The sequence below is a fragment of the Tyto alba genome, unplaced genomic scaffold (genome assembly GCF_018691265.1).
Source record: "Tyto alba isolate M040663 unplaced genomic scaffold, T.alba_DEE_v4.0 Super-Scaffold_22, whole genome shotgun sequence".
In the NCBI taxonomy this organism is placed as follows: domain Eukaryota; kingdom Metazoa; phylum Chordata; class Aves; order Strigiformes; family Tytonidae; genus Tyto; species Tyto alba.
This window is the reverse complement of record NW_024881296.1, coordinates 18102705-18116957: the sequence shown is the minus strand read 5'-3', so window position 1 is coordinate 18116957 and position 14253 is coordinate 18102705. Positions and strand designations below refer to the sequence as shown.

The window sequence follows — 14253 nt, the reverse complement described above, 5'->3', positions numbered from 1 at the left end:
CTTTGATCTCCCCCGTTTCAACTCCTCTTCTTCCTGCCCCTTTTCTTGGACCTATTCTTGTCTCCCTTGGTCTAGGATTGAAATAATGCCTTGATTTTTCAAGAAGTTCTGCATTCTTTAGCCCAGCACAGGAAAAAAAATCTACCACGTAGCCTCTTGAGCAGCTTCAGATCTTGCCATCTCCATGTTCACATCCAGCACCTAGATGTGCAGTGAGTGGGATCCCAGTGATGCAGGAAGGGGGATGTGTCCTCATAGTGCTTGACCTGTGGTGACAGCATCATCTAATTCTTTTTTCATTAGCTGTGAGCTGTTTGAGACTATTGTTCCTGGGGAGTTCAGTGAAGGGCATGGGAATTTTTTCTTCCTCCTTCCACACCTTCCCTGATAAATGCAGCTTGTTTAGGACATTGGCTTTGTTCTTTTTTTTTTTTTTTTTTTTTTTTTTTTTCGTTTTGGCAAATGAATGAGCCTGGCCAGCAGAACCAACCTCTGATCCTTCGGACACAGTGAGCTTTTCTTGTTACTCAACTTCCACAGTCCCAGGGTTATCCTCCTCGTGGAAATCCAGGCTATTTCCTGGAGCCAGGATGAGAGGGAGGCCAGTGCAGGAGAGTGGTCACGTGCAGGGGCTTTGACAGCAGGAGGCAGTGACTTGCTGTCCCATGGGGGACTTCAGGAGTGGCAAATGTCCTGGCTGGGGAGCGCTGGTCCTGCAGCGCAGCTGAGCCCGGCAGGACAGCAGCCCTGCAGGTGCTCGTGCAAGGTGGCATGAGCCTAGCTTCACTTTCTTCCTCTGTGTGGCTGGGGTCAGGGCATTCAGCCTTATCCCAGACCAGGCTGATGGCTCCCGGGCTGTGGGCTATAGTGGGGTAGTCAAGGTCCTTCTGCTGCTCTTCGTTTTTAATGAGAAATCCCTTTCTTGTCAAGCCTGGCACAGACTTCACACAAAAATACTGGTTTGGGTGGATCAGCAGTTACCAACAAAGGCATTTAAACCATTCTCTGATATCTCCATCCTGGATGCCTTCAGATTCCTGCCTGTCAAACTGTGACAAGGAAAGATACATAGAAACTGGAGCTAACTAGTGAAATGGGAACAATGGGCAGTAAAGTGTAGTGCTACCATGAGGAAAGTAATCAAAGGCTTAGAAAGCCCTGACTTTAAAATCTCAGCTGATCCCTTGCATTCAGCATTACAGTCGATAAACTTCTCTTTGCCTAAAGCCACATTTGTTTTAGATTGAATACTTTTCCATATGGCTCTCTGGCTGGGCTGGTTCCTTTTGTATCTGTTGTCCTTTATGACTGTATTTTAATTCCAGTTGGAAGCTGCAGCTTTGACTGGGAGAGCCAAGCTGATGGGCTGTAGCAGCATCCGTCCTGGCCACCCCAGGCCAGTGGGCTCTTGGTGCTCCGTGGCATATGGGGCCACTGAGAGGAAACCCAAATGGTGTGCTTGCACCGCAGCACGGCAAGCTGCAGGCACCCAGGAGAGCGTGGCTGGTCGAGAGGAGGTGTTACTTTCCTCTGGCCAGGTCTGGGCTTCTCAGGAGAGATACTGGGATCTGGGTAGGTAGTGGCTACTTATGGCACGTGGGCTACAAGGAGAGGCTGCGGGAGCGGGGCTGGCCCAGTCTGACAAACAGGAGGACATGACAACATCCTGCAGCAGCCAAGTTCTACTTGATTGGGGGCTGCAAGGAAGCCACTTCTTTGTGGTGGCAGGCTACAAGTTGCTGTTTGGGAGGTTTGGGTTGGACATTAGGAAAATGTATTGGAAACTGTGGTCAACAGGACTAGGGAAGTGATCATCCCCCTATGCCCTGGTGAGGCTGCACCTTGAATCCTGTGTTCAGTTTTGGGCCCCTCACTACAAGAAAGACATTGAGGTGCTGAAGTGTGACCAAAGAAGGGCAACAAAGCTGGTGAAGGGTCTAGAGCACAAATCCTATGAGGAGCGGTTTAGGGAACTGGGCTTGTTTAGCCTGAGTTTCTAATGAGGTGGGTGTTGGTCTCTTCTCCCAAGTAACAAGTGATTGAACAAGCGGAAATGGCCTCAAGTTGTGCCAGGGGGGCTCCACAGAGGTATTTAAAAGATGTGTGGATGTGGTGCCTGGGGACGTGGTTTAGTGGTGGACTTGGCTGCATTAGGTTAATGGTTGGACTCAATGATCTTAAAGGTCTTTTCCAACCTAAATGATTCTATGATAAAAGCTTTCACCCTAGGCAGCTGGTGCAACACTGGAGCAGGTCCACAGGGAGACTATGCCATCTCCATCCTGGGAGATCTTGAAGACTGAGCTAGGGAAAACCAGGGCTGGCCTTACACAGTGTTGGAGATAGTCTGTCTTTGAGCTGGAGGTTGAGAAGAGACCTCGAGGGATCCCTTCCATCTTGAATTTTGCCCTCTTTCAGTTATCCATGGTGGCAATGTGAGTGAAGGTTGTGTGCCTACATGATCAGTGACTAAGGGGCTTTTGAAATCTCTGTTGAGCAGCTGCACAGGAGAGCAAGAAAAAGCAACTGTGTGAGAGCAAGAATTTTTTTTTAATAGAGTGACTGAGCTTTCCTTGAAAAGTGATCTGGGAGTCTTGTGAAAGCAACAAGATTTATTGTATAGCAAAAAGCATTTATTGTTTGTTAAACACTTAGGACGAGATTCACTAGCTGGATCACAGCAGTATACACTGCTCTGGCAACACAAAGTGTCTGTAAAACCAGCTTAATTGGCTGATTAATCTGGGTTTATAGCCACCTCATTTTTCTGGTGTGGTGAGGAACAGCCAGAAGAGAGAAGCTGCTGAAGTCCATGTGTTTAAACTAATGATCTGTCTCTCTGTAGGGAAACTAGAAAGGCAGGGTTTACTATGCTGAGCTGCTGCCCAGTGTTTCAGTAGAAAAGCAGAGTTCCCTGGGAGTGTGCAGTTCTCTGCATATATTATATACCTCATCAGCACTGAAACCTTGCATTTCTCACAGGGATTTCAAGAGAGGCTCTGCAGACAGCTTTGAGAGTTGCTATGATCCTAGTTTAGTAGAAGAATGTTTTGTTGGGAGTGTGTAAGAAGATGTAGCCTTGTCAGCAGATCAAGACCAGTGAGCAGTTTGGTTACTAAGTGTCACTAAGCAGAAATATTGGAAAAGGACCTTCTTTTGGTGTATATAGGGATATGTAGACATCAATACATACTTAAAGTAACATGTTTAAGTGCTGCCATGAATAAATATGAGCCCCTGAACTGGTGCTGGAAAGATGATCTCACTATTGCTTTGATGGGGTGCTTTGGTGCATTGCCTTTTGTTGTCTGTCCAGGTCTCTGGCAGCTGTTGGTGCCCCAGTCTCTTGTTCTTTTGACATTGTTGTGATTGCAATGATTGGCTCAGCCAGTAAATGAGAGGGTTTGAATACAGCATGTAACCTCTGTGCTGGCAGGTTCATGCCACCTTGTGCTTGGTGGGATGGACTTGCTAGAAGACACTGAGAGGAACCTGCTTTGAGTGTGAAATGTAAAGGATAAGAGGCAAAAAATCACTACAGGTGTGGGAGATCTCAGCTGGCTGGTGCTGCTAGCACCTTTCTTCCTGTTGTCTGCTGTGCTTGCAGCCTGTGCAGTAGCATGGTGCAGGTCATGTGCAATGGAGAGTGCTGCGAAAGCTGGAGATGCCGTTCAGAGGAACCAAATTGGTTGCTTGAGTAATCCTTTCATCAGTGTCACTTCTTAAAAGAACACTGCCAACTTGTGAGCAAATATAAAAATAAATGACTTGCATGAAGAACCTGTTACAGTGCTGGATGCTCAAGGGGTCGTATAATGGGAGTTTGGGAGGTCAAGAATTGGAGCATGTGCAGAACAGACCTGTTAAATGCAAAGATGTCAGAGAGCAGAGTCATTAGTGATGGATTTAGGAGAAGACAGCCTGCTTTTAATGTGGATTGTTTTCTAAAAGAAAGTTTTAAAATAGTGAAAATGTTCTGTGCTTCATTAAAATGATCTTTAGCACTTGCCAAAAAAATAATGTACTGGTGTGCCTGAACTAGGGAAAGGGGATTTTAAAAATAAAAAAAGAAAATATTAAACAGGAAAGCTACAAGACATCCCCAGCTTCTGGCAGGAGTCCTTGTATTACGATATGTTTTCACTTCCAGTGTCTTGCACCAGTCTGTCTGGAGAGCCTGGGAAAAGATGCTATTGAGTATTGTACATCCCGCCTGGAAAGCTTGTTGTTATTGCAGTTGGGTTTTCTAGCCAAATTAAAAAATTTTAAAATTATGCCCTTTATCCTGACGTTATTTAATTGATGTGCTTGCAACCGACATATGTGGGCAGCTATACATGTCACGGGCTTCATAATAACTGTAATGGGGTTTGTGTGTGTGTGTTTGCTTATTTTTTGAAGAGAAGGACATGCCAAACAGACCTTTGAGAGTGCGCGCACAGTCTCCAGATGGCAAGTTATCTTTTCGGTGGAAGCCACCTTATGGAGCAGGCTTTGGGCGTCCACGCAGCAGATCCCAAGGTTACCTCCGTGGGTACGGAGAGAGCAGCCGAAGGATGGGCTATGCTCCACTGCTGCAAGAGCGACAAAACCAGGAAGCGAGAAGGCTAGGTAAGTCAGTTTTCCTTGATAGCATTTAGCCAAGCTGGCACACTTTTGCAAACCCCTGCGGCTACTAGGTGATCACAGATCACATGTTGTTGTTGCCGTCAAAACGACTTCTTCCTATAAACAAAAATGCTTCCTATAATTGCATTCTGTAACAGGATCTTAACAGAACAATAGGGTGACCAGGGTAGAAAGTGTAGCAGAACTTGACGCTGTGTTAAAAAGACACCATGTGCATGTTACTCATATTAATAGCAGAGACAAGGGCTGGGGAGAAGAGCCATAACTCAGATTCTCCTTGGATGCGGTGAGACTGCTCTGAAGTCCATTTTTTCTTGTTCTCTTACACTTTACGTCCCTGTGTTATTTCAGGCCAGTGGAGAAAAAATTCAGTGCTTTAATTAAATGTATCCACCTTTACCATTAAAACTATTTAATGGGCTTCATACTAGAGTGTTACGCTCGTGTGTCTATGTTCTCTCCAGTTACTTCATGAGGTCCAGGTCATTGAGGGCTCCTGAGACAGTCAGGTTGGCCTCTGCTGTGCTCCCTGCTCTGCTGTGCTGTGACGGTTTGCACTCGTGCCCTAGGTCACCTGCCCTTGGTTTAAAGGATTTCCCATCTAACGGTATCAATGGGGTTTGCAATAGTTTTATTTCCCAAGAGGCTAAGCATTTCCCTTTGTGCTATTTGTGTCACTTGCCTGTGTCGTGGCTGTCCTGTCTCTGTCCTGCTGCCCCAGCTCCTCTCGCCCAAGCGGGTGCTAGGTCTGCACTCATGAGTTTTACTTTGCTCCTGTGCTGTTTGGGTGTGTTTGCTCGAGGTTAGGCTTCTTTCTCTCAAAATCTCTCCTGTAGGCTGGAAGCCCATCCCATAGATAGTCCAGTCTTGGGTTAAAAAATGGGTGATGATTCCAAAATCACACGTAGCTGCTGGAATTCCTGGCTGTGCAATGTAAATGTCTACTTCCCCTTTGTGCTTTGTGGGTTTTGTATTCAACGCACATCTTTATCTCTCTTCCTCCAAAGAGAGGGAACTCCTTGGCCACCTTTCTCAGTTATTCCTCATTTTCCTAGCAGGAATCCCATCATTATTTCTCATCCCTTCTCTAGTATTCACTTTTTCATCTTTCTATGCACCGCTCGCGGAGGGGACACTGGCGTCTGTGCTGAGGTGACAGGGTTGAGATACGTATGTGTGGGAGATGCTCTGCTGTTTGTTTGATGCCCGGCACATACCATCGCTCTGCAGGTTGAGAGCCTGTCCGGGGAGTACAGAAGTCAGTGGAAATCTTGTCATGGACTTAGTGGGAGCTCAGTAATGAACTTAATCTTGATGAGAAATACTGTGTAACATGGTTTGGAGCATCTACTATTTGTTTTCATTACTGTTGTACTATGTTTTTTTAAAGAGGGAGAACAAATGCTATTTAATCAAATTATCAGGAGAAGAACTCAATCCTAGAATACAGGACTCTTGTAATGGTCTTTTCATGTTAATAATTTGCTTTCATGCTTCTAAAATACCAGCTTCCCTGTTCTTACTGCATGCATATTGAACCATCTGACATAAATGCTGTGACTCTAAATAAATTAACTTTCAAGTAAGCTTCTCCTTTTGTATCTCAAAAAAAGAATAAAACAGAGTTCTGCCAGAAAAGACTTTGTTTTCAATTAAAAAGGTTACAGGAAAGTCTCTTTTTTTTCCCTTCATATACAGCCTCTGAGTCAGTTCATGTGGTTTCACTGCCCTCAAGGAGCTCCCAAGGACGGAGCCAACCTGTCTATAGGTCATCTTTAACTAAAAGAAAAGTCACGGGTATGTTTCTTTCACATCTGCTCTCAATTCATGGAGAAATTTGAATGCAATGAGATAGCTTTGTGATTTTTAGACTGCAAGTCTTTTGGTTCCTGAGCTGCTAAGTTTTTCTCTGTGCATTAAAGAGCTCGATTGGTGCCTCTGCTTCTGTAATTCAATCAGGATTAATAAAATGATACAACTCTGTGACATGGTTTGTTGGTTGGGTTTCTGTTGTTGGGGTTTTTTGTTTTGTTTTGTTTTGTTTTTTTTTAATCTCCTCCTCCCTAGCTATTGGCAAATGTTATGCACTACAATAACTGCATGAGAAGACTTGATTAAATCAAAGCCAGGACCTCCACAACGATATATCTTCTTGTCAGATTTCCTCCCCCTTTTCTGAAGGGTTGATTTCCAGAAGCCTCAACTTGGTCTGCAAAAATTTGCACTTTCTTTTGGAAAGAAGGCATTACATACTGCTGCCAAGGTTAAAAAGGATGAACAAGATTCTGAGTCATCTCCATGGCAGCGCCACTTTCTCACCCCCTCACATTGTGATGAGAATGCCGTGGGGATGGCAGAGTGTTTTGGATATTTTGATGGTGATGAAGAGTATCTTTGTCAGAACTGAGAACCATGGTATATAGAAATCCCACCTCACACCTTTTCTGGGGAGGTGATGGCATCCACTTCTCATGCTCACTTTCTCTGTTGAGGTGCTCTCATTGCAAAACTTTGTGAATAGGTCTCCTAAACAACTTATGAGTAGTAGATGGATCCTCTCATCCACTTTTGTGTAGTAGCTGTTCGGCTTGGAAAACCTGGAATTGTCTGAGAACCCTCTGCATTAAAAACCTGATTTGAAAAAATCAAATGTGGTTCCCTGCTGCCTGCCTTCTGTGTGGGCAGTGCTGGATTTCAGGGGTAACATGCCACCCACTGAAGAGAAGGGCAATCTTTCCCTGGACTTAAGTCATACATGACAAAGGTCCCTAGAGAATGAAATCATACTCCAGAGTTTACTAGCCCCTTTCCTTTCCTGAGACATCAATTTTTCCAGTGTTACTCTTCTGTTAAACTTGGGTTGGAAAGTTGCGCCTTGTGCATTCTGTGCCTCTGGGAGAATTGGAAATAGTCTCTGTGACACTAATAGGAAGAGTAATAAATCTTTCAAGAGGCAGTAGGTAGACTAGACTGGAAAAACGCAAAAGATATTCTGATATGTCAAAACAGTCCACATCAATGATTTTCTTTTTTTTTTTTTTTTTTAATTTTTGCCTTATATACTGTAAAAAATGAAGAGCTGAATTCAAACAACCTGTTTGAAGCACTCAAAAATGTAAAATATACAGGAATTCTCCCTTGTGAAGAATTTTTTTACAGTCCCTGATTTTACCGCCCTTCAAAATGAAACGAAATTTTAAATCTCAACATTTTTCATAAGGCAAAGTTTCTGGTCTCCAGGCAGATCTAGCAGTGAGTTTGTCAGAGACGATGAATGTCAGTATGTTAATAAGACAGTTGCTGTAAGTAACAGTTTGGGGACTGATAGCATATTGAAGGACTGTAGAACATATTGGTACTCTGGTCTTGTAAGCAGACAACTAACAGAAGAAATTTTGTTTCTATGGGGCACCATCAGTAACCAATGTACTTGTTTTTCCATTACTGCTGTATTTGTTATTTATCTGTGCTGTGTGCATATTATACCATCAGTTGAAGACTGTTACTGGTTTTTATGAGAACTCCAGTGTTGTTACTGATATGCTATTCTGGTTTGCCATTTCAGAGGAAGAAGAGGTGGAGGTGGCACAAGACATAACTGTTCGAGTTATGTCCTCTCAGTCTGTGCTTGTTGCTTGGACAGACCCGCTATATGAAAAACAGAAGGTTGCAGCAAATAGGTAGTTAACCCTGTGGTTTTTTTTCTGAATGCATACTGAAGGTGAACTGCTGCCAAGGCACTGCTGATTGCTTTTGCATGTATTTAATCACAATTTGTTATGAGAATAATTTGTCTTAGGGCATAGGAATTTGCATATCCTTCCCTATGACAGCAGCTGGTAGGGGATGCTTCAGACAAGTTGTTAGAAACCCGATGTGGATGGATGTGGGGTGATGTACCCTCCTTGCCTCCCTGCGCCCTGGTCTGTAGTACTTAGAGGTCTGCGAAAGTGCTGGACCACTGGAGTTTAGATCCCTGCTGAAATGTCATCATCACCAAATGGGGATATTTTCCTGTTCAAATGCTGGTATATCACCGCAGTCAGCAAATCCCCACGCGTCCATGGGGAAAGAAGGGGTGGGGGACAGGGCACAGCCCACAGAGGTGAGGTGTTGAGTTGGATTGTCAGAACGAGCTACAGCTTTGAGACAATCATACAGCAGATGCAGGAAGCATCACTGCAGTGGGAAAGGTGCCTGTCAGTGCCCCCTGTGTCCACTGACCCTCCAAAAACCCAGTACAGCTGAGGCTGAGAAGGTCAGGGGCTCCCATGAGCAGGACAGCTTGGTTCACAGCAGCATGCCGCAGCAGATGGAGACCAAAATAAACAGAGAAACAGGCTGGAAACTGCCAAAGGTCTGAAAGCGCTGGATTGTGTTGCTCAGCCTGGGAACACTGAAGGGCTGTGCAACCCGGCGCTAAAACACCCCGAGGGGCACAGCAGGAGAAGTGGTAAATTTAGATATTCTCAGTTTCATTGTGGAAGCAGTTATCTGGGCAGACACGTGGGAACCGAGGCGCCGGCGCTGCTCTGGGAGCGAGGGGCTCCCGGCTGTCCGGCCATGCGGACACGTCCTGGGGCGGTGAGATGGTGGCGTGGAGTCCCCTGGGATGCCTGGCTTGTTTCGGAAAGCCCTGCGGCTTCCCCCCGGGGCAGGAAGTGTTTTGAGTAAGAGGCTGGAAAGAGTGGTCCGTCCCTTGGGGTGAAAGCAATCAAACTCCATTAGGGGAAGGCACAGTATGTTTGCTTAAAAGTTGCTAGCTCTTGTTGATGGTGGTACTCCGTTTTGTATTTTGGTGGGTTCCCTAGTGAGCCCCAGCAGGCTAGCTGAGGGAGAGGCAGCCCTGTGCCTCTCTAGTTCTGCTAGTGCTAGGTTTTGACATGTGAATTTTTATCTTCTTGTGTTTCTGATCCCAGGCAATACAGTGTTCGCTATCGGGAAAAGGGGGAATCGGCAAGGTGGGATTACAAGCAGGTGTCCAACCGGCGGGCACTGGTGGAGAATCTGGTGCCGGACACCATGTATGAGTTCGCTGTCCAAATCTTGGACGGAGAAAAGGAAGGCAAATGGAGCGTGTCTGTTTACCAACGGACCCCGGAGGCGGGTATGTGTTCGAAAGGTCCTTGGGGTAACACAAGTCTTAGGGTTTGAGCTGTGAAATAGGGCTGACTTGAAGGAAAGCCAGGATAATTGGTTGCCTGGGGCAGCAGAGGGTTGGGAACATGGGAAAAGCCTAGGGTGCCCCTGCCTGTGCTCCTGCAGCAGTGCCCTGGAGAGCACACCAGGGCGGCTCTTGTGGCACGACGAGAACGAGGGTAGATGGTTTGGGTATTTCTGGGGGGTGGGTCAGCACCTCGGACCCCCACAACTGGGTGCGCCCCTTGCTTTGGGAGGAGCAGCCTGACTGCTGTCCCTCTCTGTGGGCAGAAAATTTAATTCCTACCTCCACCACAGAGAAGCTGTGGGGCCCCTTTGGTACAGGGAAGTGGTGCATAACAACCAAATTACCACATCGTTCCAGCTAAGCCACAGCAGCAGTCTCATGCAGACAGCCTGTTCCTAAAAGTATGGAATAAAATTTCACCACAGGAGTCTGATACAGAGATGAATACAGGCACGCGTGGACCTGAGCCCTGTGTGCTCTTCACTTTTATTTTTGAAATGGCTGTATAGGAATTTCTGCCATGAGAAGAAGGAGCAAAAGGTGTATGCTGTGTAGGTCAACTGTTTTTACTTGCTGCTTCTGCATGTGGCTGTTTCACAGCTCCTACCAGTGCACCTGAAAATTTGGATGTTTGGCCACTAAAGGGGAAACCAACTTCTGTAGCAGCATCCTGGGATGCTCTCCCAGAGACTGAAGGAAAAGTCAAAGGTAAGCCATCAGTGTCGGTTTTTAACCCCCTCAAAGAGCTGCTCTTCTTGAAGCCAGACTGCCGCTCTGCAGCAAACTGGAACCGCTGACTGTGCCAGGATTTTTTCACTTGTTAATGGCTTATACCCAAGCATGATTTTCTTGTTTCCAGCCCAGCGTCTCCACACCGCTGCTGGGAAGCCATCATCACTGTGTGCCTGGGATGTCACAGAGCTTCCCAGGGTGTCACACGTGCACGCTTACCTCTTCTTCCATTAATAAGCAGGTGGACACAGAGCTCAAGAAGGAAGTTTCCCAAAGGATTTGTAACAGTTAGGTGAAGAAGAAGAAGTTGGGTAGTTGCCAAGAAAGTGAGTGGGTTTATGATCTGTTTTATTTCTAGTTTATCTTAGAAGGAAAGCCTCAGTTTAAGGAGCAAGTGCAAATAGTGATTTCAACAGTGATATAATCAATGGTGATTATCACGCATAAGCCTTGTGCACTGTAGTGTTATTGTCCATGGTCACAAAGCTAATTTGACAGTGGCTATTTATTCGCCTAGGATTTTTTTTTAAAAAAAAGGCTTTCTGAGATTTTTTTTTCCCTTTCTCCCTCTGAAAATGAACATGATGATTTTTTGGCCACTCCCGTTTTCCAGTGGTTGACACGATTGTGTTCTCAAGTTACACAAGTTTCCGAAGGTGTCTTATCAGCACTGTAGCATCTCAGAATTTTAAAAAAACCCTTTGGCCTGCAGGGAAGTGTACCGTGTCTGCATACAAGACCTACTTTATGTGTTCTTCAGGGCAGTGGTGGAATTCCTTCCTCTTTGAAGTCAGTAGGAGTCTTGCCAATTGCTTCAATGGAGCTGCAATTGTGTCCAAGAATTATTATTTCTTAAAGTAGGGTCATGCAGGGACATTATCTGAAATTTCAAATCTGCTCCTAATTTTGAGCAGTCTGTAGCCCTTTGTACATTTTTGTCTGCTGATCTTTAGATGATTCATCCAAGGCAATAATTTTAAAGATACCTGATATTCGAGGGCTGAATGCTTCTATGTGTCTAATATGTCATTGTTTTTCTTACGAAGTATTACAGGAGAGGTCTTACTTTTAAACTATATAAATGACAACAATCTTATTTAAACTGGCTAAATGAAATCACTGAATTAGCACTTTGGAGTTGTTTTTGTAGAATATGGTAATCAGAAATTTTTGTCTTTTGGCCTTTTTGTTTTTCAACCCTGTCCTTTTATATATTTATACCACTTATTAAAGTAATGGGAGAAAAAGCCCTCCAGCAGTCATTTGAGAGTTACCAGAAGTCGCACCAGTGCCTCTGCAATGAAAGCAACTCCTGTGTATCTTAAAGCAATCCAAAGCTTACCATGTCTTCTAATACATTGATTTTTTTGTTTCAACTGAGTATTAAATGCATTTGCATATAAAATATTGATGATATTTTTTCTCTATTTTGATGACCTATGAATGGCTTATTTCTTAACATGATGAATACGGGCTTGTTTTCAGAAAAATAATCATGTTTCATGTTTTTAACAGTGTTACTATGTTCTAGAGTTTTCCCGTTATGGCACTGTGACTCCTCAAGTATTATTGTGTTACTTTGTGTAGAGAGAGAAAATTGGCAGTGCTTGGAATTTATTTTCAAAACTCTGGTTTGATCTGATACCTGTGCTTTTTAGAGAGGATTGAAAAGAAAAGGAAGCCTGGACATGGCTGAAATCTTACCTGCGCTCCTTGGGAGTTTAATGGGAAGACTTTTCTTCATGCCTACAATTATTCCTATAGGGGTGAAATTTCTCTCAGTACAGAAAGCTAATACAGAGTACAGGTACCACAGTAATCCTAGACTGAAACATGAGAGCAGGGTGAGTTTCTTAAGTGGCAACAAGACCTTGCTTTGATCTCTCTGCAGAGGTGCTTGGCCCTGGCTATAGTTAAGTGCAGTGTGTCAGATTTTAAATTTGTTGGACAGTCCTGCTACTGCTACCATTTGGCAATATGCAGTGCTGTTATTTCCTGGTAGAAGTATTTCTTCTGAATAAGAACCTGAGTCATCCAGGCATGAATTTTACCTGCTGGCCTGTAGATTGCAGCTAAAACCTCTCTAAGCAAAGACTCAGCTGAAAACACTTATATTTGACTGCAGTAATATTGTTTCCAAAATTTAAGTAAGTGTTTTGGTGTTTTCATGGGGATGCCCCTCAGGCCCCAACACTACTGAGGAATATGGCCTTTGGAGCTGGTAGAGTCTCACCACAGTGAATTGGCAGAGCTGCTTTTGCGTGACTGGAGTCTTAAAGTACAGTGCAATTATAGCTGTGTCAAGGCTCTGTTGGAAATGTAGGGTAAGAAATTTATTAGTAGTAATGAACAATGTCACCTGATTTTAATACTGATGTCTTGAATGATAATTATATGAATATACCGTTTTGTTGCTCTTCCAAGTAAATTCTGTGGGAAAGGAAATTTTTTAACATTCTTATTTGCTGTGGACATAGCTACAGTCAGCAACACAATTGTGTGTTGTCCACCACGGTGAGCAAGTTATGTTTTAGAATAATATTATTGGGATCATGTGTTGTTGACTGCAAATATCTTGATAGTTAATCAATAATTTCAAAATTTCTCTTGAGAAGTCTAAAGTCTGCTCATGGTTCATCAGCCATAACACAGGTATTCTGATTGTAGCAATCCGCACTACCTAACACTTGCACAGTCTTTCAGACTAGATTTCCACAAGTAGTTGGACAGTGCATATTTTCCTGGCAGCGTCCATACATGTTTTCTGCCTCCAAAGCATTTTCTCTTTGTAGGTTTCCTCTGTTATTTCTGATTCAGGGAAGTTATTTTTTTCAGAGGACTCATTTTTTTCCATTTATTAGTTGGTGTGCAGAAACAAAAAAAGGTCTCCTGGTGCAGCACACCAAACCGTGCAATAGTTGTTGCTGTAACTTTCTCATGTCCCCCACACCTTCTCTGGAAGTGTGTACGGCTGTCATCCGGCTCCTCTTGGTGACACTTCACGCTGATGAGCGCTGTTGCTTATGTATTTTTACAAAGGCATAGCTAACATATTCTGTCTCAGTCATTAGGTCATTGATGTGATTTGGTTTTATCTGTTAAGATGAACAAATGTTCCACTTACCTACATATCTATGTATATATATCTCTCTCTCATGTCTTTATACTCCAGCTGTTGACTCGGCGTGCATTGCTAGTGTATTAATTTTAGTAATGCACGTTCTAATTCATCCTACCCATACAGTCTGTCTGCTGGAAACGGGACTGTTTTCAGTTTCCTCCTTCCAACCGTCTGCCAAATCATTTCAGAATACATTCTTTCATACGCCCCGGCTCTCAAGCCATTTGGAGCAAAGTCCATCACCTATTCTGGAGCTACAACATCAGCCATAATAGATGGTCTGCAGGCCGGGGAGCGCTATATTTTCAAAATTCGTGCAGCAAACAGGAGGGGACCAGGTCCTCAGTCTAAAGCCTTCAGCGTCGCCATCCCAGCAGGTGAGCACCAAGTCACACACTGATTGCGTAGTCCACCCATTCTTGCCTTGGTCCCAGTTATGATAATTGTTACTGATTTAGCTTCCTCTGGACTGCATCTAACTCACAGGATTTTAATTCTTTAATACTGTTTCTGTTAGCTCTTTCATCATTATATTGTCCAAAGAGGTGCTTGTAGATAAATTTTTGTCACTATGCAGCATGCAAAAGGACATTTTATGGACATT

General features: G+C 44.2%; 1 protein-coding gene across 1 annotated transcript in view; it reads left to right on the top strand.

Annotated features, from left to right (window-relative positions):
• The window catches only part of FNDC1 (fibronectin type III domain containing 1), a 71702-nt gene that overhangs the window by 22007 nt on the left and 35442 nt on the right, over nt 1-14253 (top strand). The window contains exons 2-7 of the mRNA XM_042796086.1: nt 4402-4611; nt 6328-6426; nt 8195-8309; nt 9549-9736; nt 10397-10504; nt 13838-14026. Coding sequence (XP_042652020.1) covers nt 4402-4611; nt 6328-6426; nt 8195-8309; nt 9549-9736; nt 10397-10504; nt 13838-14026 — 909 coding nt within the window. The remainder of the gene's footprint in view (nt 1-4401; nt 4612-6327; nt 6427-8194; nt 8310-9548; nt 9737-10396; nt 10505-13837; nt 14027-14253) is intronic.